This window comes from Microcaecilia unicolor, chromosome 2 (genome assembly GCF_901765095.1).
Source record: "Microcaecilia unicolor chromosome 2, aMicUni1.1, whole genome shotgun sequence".
NCBI classification, from domain to species: Eukaryota; Metazoa; Chordata; class Amphibia; order Gymnophiona; family Siphonopidae; genus Microcaecilia; species Microcaecilia unicolor.
The window spans coordinates 608,507,551-608,531,909 of NC_044032.1; the positions used below are offsets into that span (position 1 = coordinate 608,507,551).

Sequence of the window (24,359 nt, forward strand, 5' to 3'; positions counted from 1 at the left end):
CCTGGGTTCGTAACATCTCCTGACGTCAGCCAGCCTCCAGCGTTCCATTCCCCCTCACTGTCCCGCCCTCGCGTCAAGACGTAATGACGTCAGAGGGTGGAACAGTGAGAGGGAAGGGAACGCTGGAAGCCAGCTGACGTCAGGAGGGATGTTACGAACGGAAGCCAGCGCCAGCCAGCCAGAGAACGTTCAGGTACAAATCGAGGGGAGGAGAGAATCGCGGGACATCGAGGTGGGGGGAGGGAGGGAGGAAGGGAAGGGGAGGGCAGGGCAGAGCAGAGGAGAATTGTTGGATGGGATGGGAGGACAGTAGAGGAGAGAATCGTGGGACACGGATGGGAGGGCAGGGAAGAGGAGAATCCCTGGACATGGAGGGGAGGGGATGGAAGAATTGCTGGACATGGAGGGGAGGGCAGGGGAGAGAGAGAAAAAAAAGCTTACATGACAGCCTTCCTAGGGCCCATTTCATTGTTGAGGAAACAGCTATGGCTCCACTAGTAAATAAATAAAGGCTTAAATACTGCCGCACTGAAGGGCCCTTTTACTAAAGGGCTGGTGAACAGCAACAAGCTTGCCACGTGCCAATCTGGAGCTACCACTGGGCTACTGCTGTAGTCCAGTGGCAGTTCTCACCCTCAGTGCATGCCATTTCTATTTTCGTAGCGCCGCATGCTTCTCTTACCGCATGGTTATTTCTTTTCTAGCAAAAAAAGACCGCCTTTTACCCGCTGCAGTAAAAAGTGGCCTCAGTGCACATCAAAAACTCACGCTGATGCTAGCGCAGGCCCCCTTTTGCCGCAGCTTGGTAAAAGAATCCCTGAATCTGGGCTTAGTGTGCGGGAAAGTCCAGCATTAAGATGCAATAAGCCCAGATTCTATTTATCTATGTAGTAGGATTTATTTACGGCCTTTTTGAAGAAATTCACTCAAGGTGGTGTACAGTAAGAATAAATCAAACATGAGCAATAGGCAATTACAGCAGTAAAAATATTCAAATAGCAATACAAAGTATGGCCTAGTCTACTACTTACAATGTCAAGACAATAGGTAATAGAACCTAATTAACTTCCGTTAAGCTCTGAAGACACATCTCTTTAACATGACATACCATAATGATTCATAATGGGACTGTAATTCTCCACCATATACTTAACAATTAGATTATTTTCTCCCTATGTAGTATTGCCTAATTCACGTATTCCATGTTCAATATGTAATACCAGTTGCATGTTCTCTTTTGTACCTAATTGTTCATTATATCATCCATGTTTCTATATATATTACCAATTGTATCTGCACTCTGAAATGGCATATTTTATTTATTTATTTATTTGTTGCATTTGTATCCCACATTATCCCACCTCTTTGCAGTCATGACGGAAATTGTAAGCCACAATGAGCCTGCAAAGAGGTGGGAAAATGTGGGATACAAATGCAACAAATAAATAAATAAAGCAAATATCTAACATATAGATAGGTTAGAAAGTAAGGTGACTGATTTAAAGAAATTTGCACATGAGGTCAGAGAGATGGTTAAATATTATATCAGCTAGGGAGGGTAGGAATGGATAAACATGCCCTGCTGCAGTATGTGCAGCCTGTGTCACTCCTTGTGTGTGTGAGTGAGACTAGCAAGTTAGTTACTTCTTCCATTAAACACATTTTGGAACCGGAACTATCCAGAAGAGGGAAGCCAGGACACAGTGCTACTAGCAAGGTTGCAGTCCTTTTTCTTACTGACTGGCCAATCAGATCAAAGACTCCCGGTACGTTATGGTGATAAGGTCACAACGTTAGTAAGACGAGAACTCGTAGCAGAGTTCACACATCGTAGAAATGTTTCTTATTCATACACTCATGATCTCAATCCTGTCCCATGTCACCTATGCCAAAGTCAACGTCTGCTTTACTTCTGCTACCTGGGCAAAATGACTGCCAAATTTATCAATGAAAACACCCTTTAATAAAAAGAGCTGCTTAATGTTGTCAGGAATGCCAGTCTGAAACAAGGGTTTCTACCAAGGTGTGAGAGGCAGGATATCTTACTTCCACAGACTTCAAAACAAAAACAAACACACATCAAAAAGAAGAAGGTACTATTTTTCAAAGAGAACTGCCCAAATCCAAAGGTATGTGAAATCTGAGACGTGCTGCATGCGCTTCTTTGCCATGAATCTGAGGTTAAAATCGGGGAGAACTTTGGTTTAGATCCTCTGGAAAGGCAGGGCAGTGTCAGTTCTGGTCACTTACTTGCAGGTAGTCTCCGTAGATCAGCCCCCCTCTGCTGGCTTTGTTTAGTCCCTCCTGGGCTTTATCTTCCTCTCCATTCGCCTCTAGAGATAATTTATTAAAAGTAAACCTACATAAAAAAACAGGGCAAAAGGAGAGAAACAAAATTACTGTTTTGTGGTGAAGGAAAAAAGATAACGCAATAATTAAATACTCTTACAACTGGGATACGATGGGCCATTAGAGGTTTCTGTTTGCAGCCAGAAATGAATTTGTTGCAGTTTTGTGCATGCAGGTAGTCATCTGCAAAACGTCTCTGGCTGTAGTACCTAGCATTTTGTTAAAATTAGGTGTTTATTTTGAAAATAATAACTCTCTTTTATTTTCAATCATGAATAAATTGTATTACTTACTGATATTTTTTCCCCATGAAAGGACAGCCGCTCATGATGCTTGTGAAAAATAAACTGTCAGTGTCATGCAGTGGTCCTGAAATATTCTGTTTAACTTTGCCCAGATGTACAGAAGCTTTTATATCAGCTGCTGACAGTCATACACCCCTCTGATTATTTACTTTTCCTGCTCACCTCCCTTTTTTTTTTTTTTTGTACTTTCTCTTTACACCTCTGGGTATTGTGTCAGTAAAAGTGGGGCAGAGGGCAACCTAATACTGCAGAATTAACTCCCACAGGTAAATGAGTGTAAACATAAGAGGGAGGGGAGGGGGAGGATATACTGATCCTGCCTCTGGCCTGGTGACTAGAGGAATCAGTACACACATGTGCCTTCCACCAGAAAACTTGTGGAGCAAGTAATGAATGCTGCTGCAAATTCACAGGGAATGCTTTTGTTTAACTACACAGAAGCGTGATTTATCTAGCTACAAAATCGCGGATGCTTAGCCGGGTGCTCTGCTTTGTTTTTACAAACACTGATTCCACTTCCTGATGGTAAAAGAAGGGGGGAACCTGGGTTTTTCCTCCAGAGCCTGGGCTGGTTTCATCTTTACAAGGCACTGTTCCTGGTGCCCTGGCAGAATCCCTGTTGGGCATGGAGGGCAGAATGGAGATCCTGATTTATTCCCCTGTGGTAGGGTTAGTGATCGCCCCTCCAGATGTACTAGCAGAGAAAGGAATCATCCCCCTCAGGGCCGCCGAGAGGGGGGGCAGGGGGGACAAAATGGCCCGGGCATCCAAGGGGGGCCCGGTGCCGCAGTCCCCTCCACCCGCCCCCCTCCATCCAACACCGGGCCGGGCCCACCTGAATTCAAATCTTAGCACCTCACCACGACCTCGCTCCCTGTGAAAGAAGCACAGCAGCGGCAGTCTGCAGATCGCCTCCCTTCGGGCCTTCCCTCCCTTTGTCCCGCCCTCGTCTGACGTAACTTGCGGGTCGGTAAGGTCTCAGACCCAAAATGGACGCGCGCCAATTTTTATTTTGCAGCACGTCAATTTTCGGCAATAAAAAGACCTTTTTTGCAAGCACACTGAAAAATGGATCTGCGTACATCCAAAACATGCGCTGCACTAGCGCAGGCCATTTTTCAGCGCAGTTTAGTAAAAGGACCCCTAAGGGCCTTATTCTATAAAGGTTATGATTCTAAATTTATGCTCCTAAATTAAGAACATAATCTCTGCTCCAAAATTTATGCTCCTAATTTAGGGCCTATTATGCTCATAGATTTAGCATACATTTAGAAACCATAAGGCACCAAAGTGGTTTACAATGTAAGAAATCATAATATAAAACACATCATAACTAAATACAATAAAATGCTAAAAAAGAACTTAGGGCCCTGTTTACTAAGGTGCGCTAGCATTTTTAACTCGTGCTAAAAATTAGTGCACGCTAATGCTAGAGACACCCATAGGAATATATGGGTATCTCTATTAGCACATGCTAAAAATGCTAGCGCACCTACAGCGGGCTTAATAAACATAAACAGGGCCCTTAATACATTAACATAGTTCAATTTAAATAAACAATACAAGATAAAGCAAAAATACCATTGGGCAGCTAAAAAATGAACAACTACCTAAATAAATCATAACAGTCAATAGAAGAAAGACATGAAAAGTTTGGTCTTCAAAACTTTGCGAAACTGTGAATAGTCCTCTATATTCCTCAGATTGTCAGGTAACTAATTCCAAAGAGCAGGACCAAAATGGCAGAAGGCTCGCTTCATGGTAGTGGTTAATTTAACCAAAGACAAGGAAGGAAGTTCAAAAATAGCTCACTAGGCAGATCGTAGCTGCCTTGAAGGACCATACCTATTAATAAGAGCAGCAAGATAACCAGGTGCTTTTAGTCTAAAAGCCAAACAAGGTATAGAATTTTAAACTCTATCCTTGTAGATACTGGTAACCAATGCAGACTGGCCAGTACTGGTGTTACAGGCTCAAATTTCTTCATGCCCGTAATTAACCGGGCTATGATGTTTTGCACTGACTGCAATCTCTTTAAGCTAACTTGGGTCAAACCCTGAAAAAATTAGTTACTACTACTACTACTTATTATTTCTATAGCGCTACCGGACGTACGCAGCGCTTCAGTTACAATAATCCAGTCTGCTAGTTACCAGTGCATGCGTGACCTTTGCCAAATTTGCTCTGCTTAGAATGGGCCACAGCTGACATATCAGCCTCATGTGAAAATAGCAAGATTTAATCACTTTGCTGACCTAGGAAGTAAATTTCAGTTGATCTTCACAATGAAAACCCAATGTTACCAGATCACAAACAATGAGAAACTCCTTACCCTGAAGAGACGGTTTAAAATTTAATGGCTTGGACTTACGACAAATCCACATTGCTACTGACTTATCTGTGTTCAAGACCAGTTCCTGATTAACTAACCATTCTCCCAAAACTACCAACTTCTGATTGAGATTGGCAATGACCTCCTGCTGATCATCTGTCATGGAGATTAAGGACTGAATGTCATCACCCAAAAAAAAATGAAAATGTAAGTCTAAACTTTCCAATAGCCTAGCCAGTAGAACCAAATACAAATTAAACAAAATAGCAAAAATCCCTGAAAGACACCTCGAACTAATCTCCTAGGTTCAGAATTAACACAGTTCCAGCTCACTAATTGAGAACGTTCAGACAAATAAGAAGAAAGCCAAGTTAAAATTGTAAAGCCCAAGCCAAAACTCTTCAATACACCCAGAAATTGAGCATGAGGCACAGTGTCAAAAGCTGCACTCAATTCTAACTGCACCCAGGAAACATCATAACCCTGCTTGGCCATCACCACAATGTCATTGAGTACCCTCAATGGGTGGCGGTAAGGGCTCCCCCCCTCCCTTTTAGCCACTGTGGTAAAAGGGGTCCTCGGCACACATCTCAGTACCCTTCTCCACCACCGCCAACTCCAGGCTCCGCCCTTTCTGCCTCGCCTCACCCCACGCGTGGAACAAACTCCCCGAGCCCATACGCCAGGCCCCCTCCCTGCCCATCTTCAAATCTCTGCTTAAAGCCCACCTCTTCAATGTCGCCTTCGGCACCTAACCTCTACACCTCTACCCAGGAAATCTACACTGCCCCAACTTGACATTTCGTTCTTTAGATTGTAAGCTCCTTTGAGCAGGGACTGTCCTTCTTTGTTTATTTTGTACAGCGCTGCGTAACCCTAGTAGCGCTCTAGAAATGTTAAGTAGTAGTAGTACGTGAAAAACACATGCCGACGCCAGCGCAAGCCCCCTTTTCCCGCAGCTTAGTAAAAGGGACCCTTAGTAAGAAATGGCAAAAACGTCTTACTAACTTGGCGAAGAATATTGAAAGGGTTACTATCGAGAAGCTTTGCAGGGTGAGAAGAGGAAGTTCCTGTTGGAGGAGGAGTTTGTGAATCCACTGTAGAAATGGGCACTATGGCTCAAAGGTGCATTTCTTTTAGCCATGTTGTAAACGTTCTAGCCCTGATTGTCTCCCTCTGCAAACTAGTAACAGAGTAGATGACAATAGGTCTGCCCAGTAAAGTGGTCAGGGTTGTAACTGCTGCTTCACACAGTTACCCCCAGTTGATGTTCTTTAGGGTTATAACTGCCACTCCCCCAATCTCTTTTTTTGGAGTGCAAAAAGTACTTTCATTGCTGTTTGGAGCTGAGGCACCCTATGCTTGGTTCCCATTTTATTGCCATTAAGGCAACCTTGGTTTTCATCTCACTCCTTTTGGAATTCCATTACTGTTTGTGGCTCCACCACATCTCCAGAAGAACATTCAGGGCATCCTCCACCCTTTCCATGAAGAAATAATTCCTGATTGTTGCTTCTGAATCTCCCTCCTTGCAGCTTCATGTCATGTCCCTTAGTTCAATAGTTTGGTTTCCTTTGGAAAAGATCTGTTCATTCATGCACTAAAAGATCAATGTTTAGTCCGCTTCTGAAATGGGAAATAAATATCTATGGACTTTCCATGCCCATATCCTGCCCAAAACACACCCAGAATATGCCCCCTTTCATTTGCATGCACTTGGGCTCTATACATTTATATCCCGGCTTTGCAAACTAGGGACTTAAATGTTTATACAAGACAAACGTTAAGTGTCAGTTTATGCACATACCTAATGCGAATAGGGCTTGTAAAATGAGGGCCTAAGTCTTTCAATGCAGATCTCACACCATTTTGCTGCTTTTCTCTGAACTACCACTGGAATTTCCAAAACTGAACACAGGATTCCAAGTTAGACTGCAGGTGCTCCTCTGGAGATGCTTTGGGAAGCTGGTGCCTGCATTTACTTGACACATGTAAATATCAAGAAAAATAGCAATTATGCCCATAAATGTACATGTACCCATGAAAGTGCCAGCAGGGCATCTAAACGCTATTCTGTCAAGCTGTAACTAAATTGCACAGCATGTAAATAAAAGAGGGGGGAGGGGTGTACACATGAGTGAAGCATGGGTGGGGCTAATAGTTACACACATAACTTACAGAATACTGTAAATTGTGTGCATTCCTGCCACATTTAGGCACCTGGACTTATGCCAGCTTTACATGCTGACATGTAAATGTTAAGCCTTCTGATACCAGTTTACACTGGTACTGTATTCTATAATCGATCCAAGGCACCAGATGCTGTTATAGAACAGGCTTCTACTGGTATAGACTACACATGGTGCCCGGACTTGCGACTAAATTTTGGCATGACCATTTAGGCCAATTAAAACCTGGTGTAAATGCAGATTGGGCGCATTCTATAACAGTGTGCATAGTTTCTAGAAACATCCATGACCTGCCCATGCCCTTCCCATGTCCTGCCCCCTTTTGAGATCCATGCATTAGAATTTACGTGCACCACTTTGCAGAATACGCTTAGGAATTTGCACGTGCAAATTCTAATTTGTGACAATTAGTGACGATATTTGCTCATTATTGGCCAATTATCCACACTGATTGACTTGTTAAACAATCAATTTGCATGTGCAGTTTGACTGCACTGCCAAATTTGCGTGCTCAACTGTAGTTACCATATATAGAATCTGGAGGATTGTGCACCCTTGTAGCACCCTAAAGGGAGGAACCCAGGCTATAGCACTACCAATATATTTTCTAAGTTTAGTTTACTTTAATCACATATGAATATACTGCTGGCTTCCGAGTGGTTTACAGGTTCAAAAAATATAATTAAAAAAATTATATTTATATATATATATATAAGTACATAAGTATTGCCGTACTGGGAAAGACCAAAGGTCCATCGAGCCCAGCATCCTGTTTCCAACAGTGGCCAATCCAGGTCACAAATACCTGGCAAGATCCCAAAAATGTACAAAACATTTTATACTGCTTATCCCAGAAATAGTGGATTTTCCCCAAGTCCATTTAATAACGGTCTATGGACTTTTCCTTTAGGAAGCCGTCCAAACCTTTTTTTAAACTCCGCTAAGCTAACCGCCTTTACCACATTCTCTGGCAACGAATTCCAGAGTTTAATTACACGTTGAGTGAAGAAAAATTTTCTCCGATTCGTTTTAAATTTACTACATTGTAGCTTAATCCCATGCCCCCTAGTTCTAGTATTTTTGGAAAACGTGAACAGACGCTTCACATCTACCCGTTCAACTCTACTCATTATTTTATAGACCTCTATCATATTTCCCCTCAGCTGCCTTTTCTCCAAGCTGAAGAGCCCTAGCCGCTTTAGCCTTTCCTCATAGGGAAGTCGTCCCATCCTCTTTATCATTTTTGTCGCCCTTCTCTGCACCTTTTCTAATTCCACTATATCTTTTTTGAGATGTGGCGACCAGAATTGAACAGAGGATCAAATTTTCCTGTCTAGGCAGATGCAATGACTATCTAACCAGATGAATCATCTGTCTGGGGAATCTCAATGAAAAGTGTCCTAAGTTTACTTTAATTTATTGACAAATTTGCTAGACCACCTATTGTCAAATTAGCAGCAAGGCAGTATCAAATAACAGGGATTAAAAGAAAAATGCAGTTTAAACAAATGGGTTAACATTCAGCAGAAAAACAAAGGATAAAAAGGTCACATTTAGATAAAGTACAGTACAGACAATGTGACATACATTCAACAAGAAGAAAGGAGAAGGAATCAGCTATGAAACTATGTACATTGCATTCAGATAGAGGAAAGAAGGAAAAAACACAGATTTGCACAAGAAGATTGATGTCCATGAGGGCAGACTAAAAAAACTTATACTAGTAGACTGAATTTTGAAGACTGTACTAAGGTATGGAAGCTTGTGGCTGATCAAATTTCCTAAATCAGGGGTTCCCAAACCTGGTCCTGGAGGTGCCCTAGCCAGTCAGGTTGTTAGGATATCCACAATGAATATTCATGAGAGGGTGCAGTGAAGACAGAAGTCAAACACGTCACCCTCCAGATACATATATAACACCCCCCCCCCCCCACACACACACACACACGCACATACTTTACCCTAAGACATACATGTTCCTAGAAACATACATACGCACCCTTTACATCCAGACACGAACACTTACAATACATTCTGCCTCCCTGAAACACAAACACACTTCATGGACTGGATTCCATTGTTTACGGATCATCTTTTAGGACTTGGTTACCTTCATCCATGGGCTCAATTTAATAAAACCTCTGCCAAAATCCGAAGATTGAGATTTGACCAAGCCAACCAACTTTAGACTAATAGCACACATTTGTTTTTCTTTACCAAAGTGATAGAGTCCTTAGTTGAAGTACAGCTAACTACATATTTAGAAAATAATTCTATATTGCATCCTACACTATTTGTTTTTCACCTTTTCTCATAGCATGGAAGCATTGTTAATTACCCTGGTAATGGAAGTAAAAAGAGCTTTGTGTCAGGGTAACTAGATAGTACTTTTACATCTCGACTGCGTTGAATACCATTGACGATTCTTTATTACTTAATATGCTAAATTAAATTTGCATCACCGGTCCTGCCAATTGGTTCAGAGACTTTTTAACTAACCACCCATATTCTTCCAGATTCTATATATTGCGCTTAGCGTTCTGCGCTGAAATCTAAGTGTATTCCATAACAACGCACATAACAATTGGCTTAACAAGCTAATCAGCATTTTAACAGCACTTAACAAGCAATAATGAGCACTAATTGGCAAGAATTAGAAGTTACGCACATAGCTCACTAAGCATATTCTGTAAGGAACTGCACCTAAATTCTAAAGTGCGCAGTTCAAAAGGGGCATGGGAATGGGCAAGGAAATGGGTGTTTTGTGGGCATTCCCAAATTTACGCACGTTGTTACAGAATATGGCCCATGTCTATGCCGATGGATTTAAGCAACATTTTCGTTGGTGTAAATGGATGTCTATAATTTTAGGCACTTGGATATCAACTAAGTGTATTCTATATACCACATCTAAATCTTCTCGAATACGCTTAGGCCAAAATGTTTTCTACGTAGATTTTTTAAGCGCCATATATAGAATCTGGTCCATTATGTAATGAAAGAAGGCATATGTTCATCAAATTGGCAATCACTCAGTAGGGTTCCCCAGGATTCACCTTTATCACCTATCCTTTTTAATATTTTCATGAGCTCTTTGGGAAATGTTTCTTTAGAACAAAATGAATATATTTATTCTTATGCTGATGATATTTTTTCTTTGATTCCTGTTCTTAAGGATATATGTCCAGTACTTAGGATTGCCAATGGTATAATAAAGATTGAGAAATGGGCCCTCGCACATTTATTGAAGTTAAACACAAATAAAACCAAAGTCCTTTAGTTTAGTAATCATTTATGTAACTTACAATCTTGTATTAGCTTAGATTCTGGCAATACACTTCCTGTTGATAAGACTGCCAAGGTACTGGACATGATATTGGACTCATCATTGATTTAGAACCCCCAAGTTAATAACTTTTTTTTCATCATTTAAAATTGAGACAAATTAGAACGTTAAGATCTTACTTTTTTTGAAAAACATTTTGCCCTTTTGGTTAAACAGTTGACTCTTCCACAGTTAGATTATTATAATTCAATATATAGTAGAATATCAACCAAGCTTTAAAAAAAAGCTTCAATTAACAAAATACTACTACTACTACTACTACTAAACATTTCTATAGCGCTATAGACTTACGCAGCGCTGTACAAATTAACATGAAAAGACAGTCCCTGCTCAACAGAGCTTACAATCTAAATTGGACAGACGAACAGACAGCTAGGGGTGGGGAAATTGCAGTGGTAGGGGTGATAAGTACAACATCCAACATGATATTTAGGATGGGGAAATTTGATAGAGCAACACCTTTGCTAATAACGTTTCACTTTTGTCCATGCCAAGCTCATGTATTGTTTAAAATAGCTTGTGTAACATTTCATACTCTTTTCGGTCAAGCTTCAGTATATCTGGTTGACTTAGTTGAGATTCCACATTCTAGAAGATGATCTCAATTATCTGACTGCAGTTTCTTTTGAATTCCTTTTATTTGGAATAAGTTACCTCTGTGTATCAAATCAGTACCTTCGTATGCTTTATTTAGAAAACAACGCTTGTAAACATTTTTGAAAAAACATTGATTATTGAACTCTTTAAAGAAGTTATTTTTATAGTAATTCCTAATGAATACATTGGTTTCTTATTTGAAATCCACTCAGAACCTCTTTTGGGATTAAGCGGGCTATAAAATTGGCAGATAGCTGGTTATATTTCGCACATATAATTGGCTAACTGTGAATTTTTAGCAGTTCATGGCTGGCCATATCCCGCTGAAAATTCGCAGATAGCCGATTATGTGTCATTTAACTGGCCAGGTTACACTAGGTGCCTAGGTTCCATTATAGAATAGGCTCCTACCATGTAGTCTTGGGGTGCCTAAATGGAACCGCTCAGTTATAAAACTGACTTCATTGTGAGCTCAATAACAGCATATACCATTCTTTTTAACGCATTCTAAATTCAGGTCCCCCGATATTCAGCTAGCGGTAGCAAGAGTTTTGCTGCTCGCTGCCGGCATTATTCCTGGATATTCAATGTGAAGCCCTGTCCAGACTTTGGCAATGAATATCCATTTTTCTTATGAGCCGGCTAACATATAGCTAGCTAAGTCAATATTCAGCCCTAGACTGCATAAGCCAAACTGCTTAAGTATAGGACTGCTATTTATGTGGCCCAATTTAAGCGGTGAGGGGCTGCATATTGGCACCCGACTCCACCCCTAGAATGCCCACAAGTTAGCTGCTTTAGAATTTGGTTCTAACCAGTCATTTTCAGCAAAGATAATCGGTTAAGTGCCGCTGAAAATGGCTGGATAGCCAGGAAAAAGTGATTTAACCAATCGGTGGCCGTTTCCAGCCTGTTAAGTCATTTTGAATATCGGCCGAACTGTTATTATCAATGATTTTCTTGGTTTAGTAAATACATACCTTGATGACTCTAGATAGCTAAAATTTAGACTTTTCTCATATGAGAGGAGTTCCATCCCCTTTATCATTCCAGTCGCCCCTCTTTGAAACCAGCCATGGTTGTTTTTCATGGACTTTAATTTAGTTTTAGCTGTCTAGATTATGATCTTGGAAGATGTACTGAGTCAAATGGACAAATTAAAGAGTACGTAGTAAATCACCTGGACAGGATGGCATACATCCAAGGTACTGAAAGAACTCAAGCATTAAATTGCTGATCTGCTGTTAGTAATATATAACCTGTCATTAAAATCATCCAAAGTGAGAAATTGAGATTCAAGATGGCGACCAAGCAGGATGTGCGATGAGGACACTCCTAGAAAAACTCTCTAAAAGCTTTGTTTCCTATAATAATTATGCCGAAAAGGAAAGGAAAGCCGAGGGGACCACCTCTCCCGAAGCAAATTCCCCCCTTACCTGGGCAGCAGTCCATGTCAGCATATCTGGTTTCTACTCCAATTGCGGACGTATCCGCTAGCGGGGCAGGGAAGAGCCCTGCTCAGGAGAGCGATGTATCACTCAGTCCGCTGGGACCTTTGACCCCAACGCCGCCGCGGACGCCCGGAGGTGTTGTGCCGAGCTCTGAAGGAAAGGAGAGCTCGAAGGAGTGGCGCTCTCCAGAGACGTCTGTGCTGCCCATGGAGACGTTTGGGATGGCGCAGGGAGACCAACGAACACCAGAAGATCTAGTTGGGGCAATCGGTGGGAACTCGCCCGAAACAACAGTGCAGGCTACGGCTTGCGCCTTAGCGATTGAACCGCTGATAAAGCCTCAAGTAGTATCATTGGAATCTATCTGGGCAGCCCTGGAATCACTTCACAAGGTCTGTACTTCATTCATCACGTTGTCATTGAATAATTCTTCTCAGATAAATTCCTTAAAAGTTACAAATGGAGGGAATTTCACTAAAGCAGACTAGTCTGGAAACACAAGTTGAAAAATTGAATTGGCAACAATCTCAGATCTCTGGGGATCGTATATTAATCCACAGGAAAATTGAAAATATGGAAAATTACTCAAGAAATCTGAACTTGCGAATATTAAACTTTCCAAGATCTCAATTTGTGGCTCCTATAGACATGTTCGCTAAATTCTTGAAGGAAATATATAAATACTCTGAACAAACAATTCCCCCAATTCAAAAAATTTATTATTTGGATGTGAAGACTCCTCCATTACAGGAAAAATCTGCACAGGATATACCATCTGAAATACTAGATTTGACAAACTTTCTAGAACAATCGAAGGATAATACAGAGACTAGAGCAACCCTAATAGTATCTTTTGTCTTTCTGCAAGATAAAGAATCTTTATTGAGACTTTATTTTAAAAACTTGTGTCCTGAATTTAAGGGAAGCAAAGTTTCTATATTTCCAGACATTGCTCGATGGACTCAACAAAGACGGAAAAAATTCCTGCTTATGAAACAGGAATCATTAAATATAGGAACAGTCTTCCAATTACGTTTTCCATGTAAATGTGTTTTGATATTTAAAGAGAAGAAGTATGTGTTTTTTGAGCCAGATCAATTGAGGTTATTCCTTGATACGAAGCGAGACCAGGCTTAATCCCAGATAAATGAGTCCTATATAATTATGGATAACCACTGCTTGTTTGTTTTTTTTAATTTAATAGTGTTCTAGCACCAACTTCCTTTGGTATTACTATATCTTGAATCTCTCAATTTGTGGACTATAATAACCAACTGAATATATACTTTTCTTTGTAAAATTTACCTATTAAGATAGAATATGCTTCCTAGATTGGTGTATCTTATCAAAGAGTTATTCTTTGTATATTTCATATTAAAAGGATAAATAAATAAAAAAAATCATCCATAGTACCTGAAGATGCTTTATTTCAAAAACAATACAATTACAGAACAGATAGACAGACATGGTTTAATGGGACAGAGTCAGCTTGGGTTCAGCCAACGGGAAGTCTTGCCTCACCAATTTGCTTCATTTCTTTGAAGGCATGAATAAACATGTGGATAAAGGTGAACCAGTTGATGCAGTATATCTAGATTTTCAGAAAGCTTTTGATAAAGTTCCTCATGAGAGACTCCTAAGAAAATTAAAGAGTCATGGGATAGGAGACAAGGTTCTGTTGTGGATTAGGAATTAGTTATTGGACAGAAAACAGAAGGTAGGGTTAAATGGTCATTTCTCTCAGTGCAGGAGGAACAGTGGAGTGTCACAGGGATCAGTACTGGGACCAGTGCTATTTAACATATTTATAAATGATATGGATATCAGAACGATGAATGAGGTGATTAAATTTGCAGATGACACAAAACTATTCAAGGTTGTTAAAACAAGTACGGACTGTGAAATACTGCAGGAAGACCTTAGGAAATTGGAAGGCTTGGCATCCAAATGGATGAAATTTAATGTGGACAAATGCAGGGTGATGCACATTGGAAAGAATAATCAGAATCATAGTTACCGTATACTAGGGTCCACCTTGGAGGTCAGCATTCAAGAAAAAGATCTGGGTGTTGTTGTGGATGATAAGCTGAAGTCTTCTGCTCAGTGTTCGATGGCAGCCAAAAAAGCAAACAGGATGCTAGGGATTATTGGGAAAGGGATGGTGAATAAGACCAAAAATACTATAATGCTTCTGTATCGCTTCATTGTGCGACCACACCTTGACTATTGTATTCAGCTCTGGTCACTGTATCTCAAAAAAGATGTAGTGGAAGGTTCAAAGAAGTGTGATCAGAATGATAAAGGGGATGGAACTCCTCTCATATGAGGAAAGGGTAAAGAGGTTGGGGCTCTTCAGCTTGGAAAGGAGATGGATGAGGGGAGATATAGTTGAGGTTTACAGGATCCTGAGTGGTGTAGAATGAGTAGAGGTAAATCAATTTTTTACTTGTTCCAAAGGTACAAAGACTAGGGGACACTCAAGGAAGTTGCATGGAAATACTTTTAAAACAAGTAGGAGGAAATATTTTTTCACTCAATGAATAGTTAAGCTGTGGAACTCTTTGTCAGAGGATGTGGTAACAGCAGTTAGCATATCTGGGTTTAAAGGAGTTTGAACGGATTCCCGGAGGAAAATTCCATAGTCTGCTGTTGAGGCAGACATAGGGAGGCAACTGCTTGCCCTGGGATTTGCAGCATGGAATCTTACCACGATTTGGGTTTCTGCCAAGTACTTGTGGCCTGAATTGGCCACTGTATGGAAACAGAATACTGGGCTAGATGGACCATTGGTCTGACACAGTATGGCTACTCTTATGTTCATTGAACCCTTTATTGCCTGAGGTACAAACTTAGGGAGTATTTCTATAAAGTGATGCCTAAATGTACAGTGGGGGAAATAAGTATTTGATCCCTTGCTGATTTTGTAAGTTTGCCCACTGACAAAGACATGAGCAGCCCATAATTGAAGGGTAGGTTATTGGTAACAGTGAGAGATAGCACATCACAAATTAAATCCGGAAAATCACATTGTGGAAAGTATATGAATTTATTTGCATTCTGCAGAGGGAAATAAGTATTTAATCCCTCTGGCAAACAAGACCTAATACTTGGTGGCAAAATCCTTGTTGGCAAGCACAGCGGTCAGACGTCTTCTGTAGTTGATGATGAGGTTTGCACACATGTCAGGAGGAATTTTGGTCCACTCCTCTTTGCAGATCATCTCTAAATCATTAAGAGTTCTGGGCTGTCGCTTGGCAACTCGCAGCTTCAGCTCCCTCCATAAGTTTTCAATGGGATTAAGGTCTGGTGACTGGCTAGGCCACTCCATGACCCTAATGTGCTTCTTCCTGAGCCACTCCTTTGTTGCCTTGGCTGTATGTTTTGGGTCATTGTCGTGCTGGAAGACCCAGCCACGACCCATTTTTAAGGCCCTGGCGGAGGGAAGGAGGTTGTCACTCAGAATTGTACCGTACATGGCCCCATCCATTCTCCCATTGATGCGGTGAAGTAGTCCTGTGCCCTTAGCAGAGAAACACCCCCAAAACATAACATTTCCACCTCCATGCTTGACAGTGGGGACGGTGTTCTTTGGGTCATAGGCAGCATTTCTCTTCCTCCAAACACGGCGAGTTGAGTTCATGCCAAAGAGCTCAATTTTTGTCTCATCTGACCACAGCACCTTCTCCCAATCACTCTCGGCATCATCCAGGTGTTCACTGGCAAACTTCAGACGGGCCGTCACATGTGCCTTCCGGAGCAGGGGGACCTTGCGGCACTGCAGGATTGCAATCCGTTATGTCGTAATGTGTTACCAATGGTTTTCGTGGTGACAGTGGTCCCAGCTGCCTTGAGATCATTGACAAGTTCCCCCCTTGTAGTTGTAGGCTGATTTCTAACCTTCCTCATGATCAAGGATACCCCACGAGGTGAGATTTTGCGTGGAGCCCCAGATCTTTGTCGATTGACAGTCATTTTGTACTTCTTCCATTTTCTTACTATGGCACCAACAGTTGTCTCCTTCTCGCCCAGCGTCTTACTGATGGTTTTGTAGCCCATTCCAGCCTTGTGCAGGTGTATGATCTTGTCCCTGACATCCTTAGACAGCTCCTTGCTCTTGGCCATTTTGTAGAGGTTAGAGTCTGACTGATTCACTGAGTCTGTGGACAGGTGTCTTTCATACAGGTGACCATTGCCGACAGCTGTCTGTCATGCAGGTAACGAGTTGATTTGGAGCATCTACCTGGTCTGTAGGGGCCAGATCTCTTACTGGTTGGTGGGGGATCAAATACTTATTTCCCTCTGCAGAATGCAAATAAATTCATATACTTTCCACAATGTGATTTTCCGGATTTAATTTGTGATGTGCTATCTCTCACTGTTACCAATAACCTACCCTTCAATTATGGGCTGCTCATGTCTTTGTCAGTGGGCAAACTTACAAAATCAGCAAGGGATCAAATACTTATTTCCCCCACTGTAGGTACGACAAAGAAGTGTGAAACTGCGCATGCAAGAGGCAGGAAAAGATGGAGAGAAGACCTCAGTCTACCTTGGGGGTGTAAAGTCCGCACCACTGTGGACTGTGGCGGAAACGGGGGCTACGCAAGGGGAACATTGGTGGTCAGAAAAACTACACTCATCACAATTTTATCCCTTTTTTTGAAACTATGTAAACTTATTTCTTCTTAAATAATATCCTGTTCAGAAGGAATGGATCCTCAGGAGCTTAACCGAGATTGGATAGCAGAGCCGGTAGTGGGAGGCAGGGCTGGAGGTTTGGAGGCGGGGATAGTGTTGGGCAGACTTATACGGTCTGTGCCAGAGCCGGTGGTGGGAAGCAGGGATAGTGCTGGGCAGACTTATACGGTCTGTGCCAGAGCCAGTGGTGGGAGGCGGGGCTGGTGGTTGGGAGGCGGGGATAGTGCTGGGCAGACTTATATGGTCTGTGCCAGAGTCGGTGGTGGGAGGCGGGGATAGTGCTGGGCAGACTTATACGGTCTGTGCCCTGAAGAGCACAGGTACAAATCAAAGTAGGGTATACACAAAAAGTAGCACACATGAGTTGTCTTGTTGGGGCAGACTGGATGGACCGTGCAGGTCTTTTTTCTGCCGTCATCTACTATGTTACTATGTTACTATAACAACATTAAGGTGCACCTAACCAGTTATAGAATACTAGCTCAAAACTGCTTTGGCCTGCCGAAAATTAGGCTTGACAGTTTATGCCAGGCATAAACTGGTATGCCTTACAGTGTACATCTGATACTATTTTATAAGGTGAACGCAGTGGAATATGGAATGCCCATGACACACCCATTTGCCGCCAATTGGTATAGCTCATTTAAGTGTACGTTTCATGCAGCTATTGTGCCAATTTTATGAGATAATGCCTAGCACATACGTGTGTAAAAGCCAATTTGTGATTTCATTCACATGCTCAAGCGCACCTATTCTATAAATTAATGTGAGCATTTGGTGCCTTGATTTAGACACCCTTTATAGAATTGCCCTTTTAAATCATGCGTCCTCCAGAGTTCAGGAAAATACCTTCGGTACCTGAATGTAATGTGCCTTGAACTACTGAGAAATGTGTCAGCTAAATCCAAATGCCTTTTCTTTATCCCTTTGAAATTTCTGGAATTCATCTGGTCAATAGTCAAAACTATTTAACCAGCCAGGAATTGCTCTTAGCCAGTTAAATAGCATTTTAGCACCTAACCACAGATATTCAGCAGAAGATAACCAGTTAGCCAGTTAGGCGTGGATATTCAGTGCCAAACCAGGTATGCTTAGCAGTTAAAATAGGCTGCATAAATAGCAAGCCTATCTTTAACTGGTTAACGCTGAATGTTGGCGTAACCGGTTAAGTTGCTGCGGTCGAAAATGAAACCGGATATGCAATGCCAGTCAACAGACACAGCCTGACATTGAATATCTAGGTTGAATGCTGGCGGTGGGCAGTCAAAGTGCTGCCCGCTGCTGGCTGAATATCGGGGGGGCATATGTCCAAAAGGATGTAGATAAATTAGAACCATCTAGAAAAGGGTTACAAAGCTGCTGTGAAATTAAACTTTAATACAGAAATATAGATATCCTAGACAAGAGGTTGTAGTTGAGGGAGATGAGGGAGACATCAACCTACTTGACATGTAAATAAAGCACAAGAACAAATATTTTTCAATACAAAGGAAATTCTAGAACAAAAGCCCTGCACTGAAATTTGAAATAGACTGAGGATTAACATGAACACGGCGGATACATAAAATAGACACATAAAATAGACACCAAGCAAAGAAGGCAAAATGGTAGAGACTATTATAAAAAACAAAATTGCAGAACATATTCAAAAGCATGGATTAATGAGAAAAAGCCAACATGGATTTCATGAAGGGAAATCTTGCCTTGCCAATCTACTACATTTCTTTGAAGGGGTGAACAAACATGTGGATGAAAGTGAGCCGGTTGTGGATTTTCAAAAGGCATTTGACAAAGTACCTCATGAAAGACTCGAGAGGAAATTGGAGAGTCATTGGTGAGGAGGTAGTGTTCTATTGTGGATTAAAAATTGGTTAAAAGATAGAAAACAGAAAGTATATTTAAATGGTCAGTATTCTCAATGGAGAAGGTTAGTTAGTGGGGTTCCCCAGAGGTCTGTGCTTGGACTGCTGCTTTTTAACATATTTATAAATGATCTAGAGATGGGAGTAATTAGTGAGGTAATTAAATTTGCTGATGACGCAAAGTTATTCAAAGTTGTTAAATTGCAAGAGGATTGTGAAAAATTACAAGAGGACCTTATGAGACTGGGAGACTGGGCATCTAAATGGCAGATGACGTTTAATGTGAGCAAGTGCAAAGTGATATATGTGGGAAAGAGGAACCCGAATTATAGCTATGTCATGCAAGGTTCCACGTTAGGAGTCACAGACCAGGAAAAGGATCTAAGAGTCATCGTTGAAGATACTTTGAAACCCTCTGCTCTGTGTGCAATGGTGACTATGAAAGCAAATAGAATGTTAGGTATTAATAGGAAAGGAATGGAAAACAAAAATGAGAATGTTTTAATGCCTTTGTATCGGTCCATGGTGCAGGCAGGTGCTGGCGGCAGCAGGGCAGCCTATGGGAATCACTGCCGGGTTTGGAAAGTCATCGTGACCAGGTAAAATGCTGGTAAAATGCCGCCAAGCCACCCCCCCCCCTCCAGATGATGCTCCTAAAGAGTGCCGCCTGAGGTCCCCGCTTCAGGCGGCCTAATGGTCGGGCCGTCCCTGTGGACTTGGGATAATTCACTGCTTATTTCTAGGATAAGCAGCTTAAAATCTTTTTTACTGTTCTGGGATCTTGCCAGGTATTTGTGACCTGGATTGGCCCCTGTTGGAAACAGGATACTGGGCTTGATGAACCTTTGGTCTGTCCCAGTATGGTAATGCTTATGTTCTTATATTCTTCTGAAGATATGGATTCAGGGACACGGGTGAGCAATGCATGTCTAATGCTAAGACTAAACACTGTCAGCAGTTAACTAGTAATTGTGGGGTAAATATTTGGCTGGGGGTAGTCAGTGTTTTTTGGCTCTCACTGGCATTATCCCAGATATTCAATTCTGGGCCACATCCAGACACCAACATTGAATATCTGAGTTTTTCGGCTGGCTATCCCTTATCCAGTTAAGTGCAATATTCAGTACTTAACAACTGGACAAAGATAGGACTGTGTTTTCTGTGGTCCAGTTTGTCCAGTTAACTTAGGGGGTCCTTACAGGCATGCTGAAAAATAGGCTGCGCTAGTGTAGACATGTGTTTTGGGCATGCGGAAATTCATTTTTCAGCGCGCCTATAAAAAAGGCCTTTTTAAAAGTTTTGCCGAAAATGGAAGTGTGGCAAAATAAAAACTGGAACGCATCCATTTTGGGTCTGAGACCTTACCAACAGCCATTGACTTAGCGGTAAGGCCTCACGCAGTAACCGTGCGGTAGTCATCTATGCTCACATGATTACCGCCCGGTTTCTGCCATGTGCCAGAAAATAAAAATTATTTTACGGTGCGTGTAGAGGACACACATCAAAAATGAAATTACCACAAGGGCCATACTGAAGTTCAGCGGTAACTCCAAATTGACCCATGTAGGGCATGTGTAGGTGCCTACACAGCTTAGTAAAAGGGCCCCTTAGGCAGCTAAGTGCTTAATATTGGCTCTTAAACATATAAGTGTTGACTGTGCCCCTGGACTGCCCACAAAAGTCAGCTTTGTATTTGGCGGTTAGTGCTGATATTCCCTTAGTTAAAGCTGCTATTTGGCAGCCCTAACCTGTATCCACATATCTCACATCTGTCAGAATTTTAGCATCCTCAGGGAGGGGCAGTTGTTCAATCCTCTTCTTGATTTTGGGCCCTGGGCATCTGCCCAGTTTGGCTGTAAATTAATCTGGCCCATTCGATCTTATTTTAATGAAACACATTTTGCTCTGCTGGTCCAGATGTTGATATTCTCACAACTGGACTATTTTAATGCTTAATGCCTTTTACTTGAGTCTGTCCATTAGCTTATTGAATAAACTTCAACTTATTCAGAATACTGCACGATTAATTTGTAGGATTAGGAAATCTGACTGTGTTTCACTTTTTCTTGTTAAATTACATTGGCTTCCTGTACAAGCTGAAATATTTTTTAAGTCAGCTTCCTTGGTTTTTCAAACTTTTTATGGTCTTACTTCTGAATTTGTGACTAACTTGTTGACTGTCCCGTTGCTTAGACTCTCTTCTCATTTAGAGGATCAATTGCTGCTTCACCCGCCTACATTTAATAGTGTTCGTTTTTAAGAATATTTAATGCTTCTTTTCCAATCTGTGTGACTTCATTTTGGAACATCTTACCTTTACTTATAAGAACAGATCCATATTATTTGTCATTTCATAAGAAATTGAAAACATTTTTATTTGGAAAATTCTGATTAGGGTAGAGTGATTTCTGTATTTAATTATTAGGATTTATTTACTGCCTTTTTGAAGGAATTCACTCAAGGCAGTGTACAGTAAGAATAAATCAAACATGATCAATAGGCAATTACAGCAGTAAAAGTATTCAAATAGCAATACAAAGTATGGCATGGTACACTATTTACAATGTAAACACAACATGTAATAGAACATTTTAATTGACAGTGCAGGGCATAAGCAAAGATGGAACATACAGATAGGTAAGAAAGTAAGAGTTAGAAAGTAAGGTGACTAATTTAAAGAAAGTTGCACATGAGGTTGGAGAGATGGTTAACATATAGATAGATAGATAAGCGAGTAAGAGGTGTTAGAAAATAAGGTGACTAATTTAACGAAAGGTGCACATGAGGTCTGAGAGATGGTTAAATATTATCTCAGCTAGGGTAAGAGTGAATAAACATGTCGTGCTGCAGTATGAGCAGCCTGTGTCTCTCCTTGTGTATGTGAGTGAGACTAACAAGTTAGTTACTTCTTCCATTAAAGGCCTGGTTGAAGAGCCAAGCTTTCACCTACTTCCTGAAGTAGAGATAGTCTTGTGTTAAGAGGAGCCTTTCAGGCAGTGCATTCCAGAGTTTGGGGGCTACTCAGGAGAAGGCTCGCTTGTGGGTATCACATTGTATCACGTCTTTTGGAGAGGGTGTGGTTCGTGATAGTCCTTGAGAGGACCCTAGTGTCCTTGGCGGTGTGTAGAGGATCATCCTTCTCTTCAGGTACTCAAGGCCATTCCTTTTAAGGGCCTTAATGATCAGACAAAGAGTTTTAAATTTAGCCCTGTGTTGTACTGGTAGCTAATTAAGTTTTTGCAAAAATTGTGTGATGTGGTTACGTCGCTTGCAACCTTCTATGAGTCTTGTTGCAGCCTTCTGAAACAATTAGAGCTGGTGCAGGCCCTTTGTAGTCAGACCGTTGTATAGTGCATTACAATAATCCAGTCTTGATGTTATCATGGCATACACAGCTGTGATAAGATTTACCTTCTCCATGTAAGGAGAGAAGCAGCAAAGTTGTCGCAAATAGTAGAAGCAGCTCTTGAAGGTTGCTTGGATTTAGAGAATTGGAGTAAATGGTGAATCTAACTGTATTATAAGGTTCTTGACTTGTGATTTGAGGAGGAGTTCGTACTTCCCAAAAGAGATTTTGATGTCAGGTATGTATCCACTTGTGTTAGGGACCCAGAAACGCTTGGTTTTATTTGGGTTCAGGCAAAGTTTGTTGCGTTTAGCCCATTCTTGAATTGATGTTAGACAGGTAATCAGTTTATTCAAGGCTGTAGGTATGTCAGGTTCAATGGTTTTGAGTAGCTGCACATCATCTGCATAGATGTAGAACTGAGTGTCCATTGACCGAATCAGCTCAGCTTGTGGCTTGAGGTAGATATTGAACAGAATAGGTGACAGTATTGTTCCTTGTGGTACTCCACAGGTCAGTGCCCATGGTAGAGATGAGTTGCTGCCAAACATTATGGATTGTTGTTGCCTGTCTGATAGATAGGATCTGAACCAGGCAAGTACTGTTTTCTTAGTTTATTGCTTATATACTTTGTTATATCTTTAGTTATTGTATATTGCTATTTGAAATCATAAACCACATTGAACCCTGAAGTGGGATAAAACAGTAAATAAATGTTTTATTGATATTGATATAGGTGACCCTTAGATATTAGTGTATAACCGTAAAACCTAGAGTCTGCAGTATTTCCAACAGGAATGAGAAGGCTAGATGGATCATGTTGTACTTACTTATCTGCCGTTATTATCTCTTCTGAAATTATAACTGTACTTATTGTTTGATGAAAATGATTTTTATTTCTGTAAGAAATATTTGACAGGTGTTATAACTTTTATTACTGTTTCTGCATAGCATTTTGCTATAAAAATAAGGTACTTGATTTTGTGAGTGCCTTATCCCATGGCGTTCAATTACTCTTGCACTTCCTCAGATAGTTCCTTCTTACAGATTCTCAGCAAAATCATCCAGGGTTTTTATTCCTAAAGGGCTTCATTTTATCTTATAACTGTCAAGTCCAGTACACTGCACCTGTTCCTTGCTGGTTTTCAGCCAAACAAATCCAGCATCAAGGCAGTTATCACTGCAGGACTTCCTTTCGACTTATACCACTGCCAGATCCTAGTAAACAGTGCTTATCCCTTACAGGTTAAACAAATACTTTTTGATTTATAGTTTTAAACAGTTCTTTTCCCTTGCATGTTTAAACAGTACTTCTATCACATGTTTAAACAGTCTTTTTGGCTTTCACCGGAAGTTTTACTTTTCTGTGCCATCATCCTCTTATGGTCTGGAATTTTCTCTCTACCTTCTCCAGAGTCCAGGCAGCTACTTACCACTTTGCCTAGCTCCATCTTCTATTATCCTGAGCTCAATGTTACTATGGCTACATATATACCCAAAACTTGAAGAAGCACTATTCTTGGAAAAAGAATTTTCACAAGGTTTTCCTATCCCACATGTGGGGCCAGTGAATAGAGAACGGAGTTACCCCAAAATTCTGTCTCAGCCCACACTCATCTCGAGATTGCCAGACAAAAGATATTAGAGGAAATTACACTAACCAGGGTTGCTGAGCCATTCAAAAAGAAACCATTACCAAATATGCTAATATCCCCCCTAGCCATCATTCCTAAAAAAGAACTGGGAAAATTCAGGCTCATACATAGCCTGTCTTACCCTGAAGGAGCATCGGTAAATGACTTTATCGACCCTAACCTCACCACAATTAAGTACGCATCATTAGATCAAGCCATCCAAGCACTCAAACTTAGGGGCACACAAGCA

General features: G+C 41.1%; 1 protein-coding gene across 1 annotated transcript in view; it reads right to left on the reverse strand.

Annotated features, from left to right (window-relative positions):
- Window positions 1-2,731, reverse strand: part of TDO2 (tryptophan 2,3-dioxygenase) — a 46,887-nt gene extending 44,156 nt beyond the window's left edge. Inside the window, exons 1-2 of the mRNA XM_030191611.1 lie at window positions 2,643-2,731; window positions 2,251-2,359 (exon numbers count right to left, since the gene is read on the reverse strand). Of these exons, the coding sequence (XP_030047471.1) occupies window positions 2,251-2,359; window positions 2,643-2,677 (144 nt within the window). The 5' untranslated portion in view covers window positions 2,678-2,731. The remainder of the gene's footprint in view (window positions 1-2,250; window positions 2,360-2,642) is intronic.
- Window positions 2,732-24,359: the final 21,628 nt, after the last annotated feature.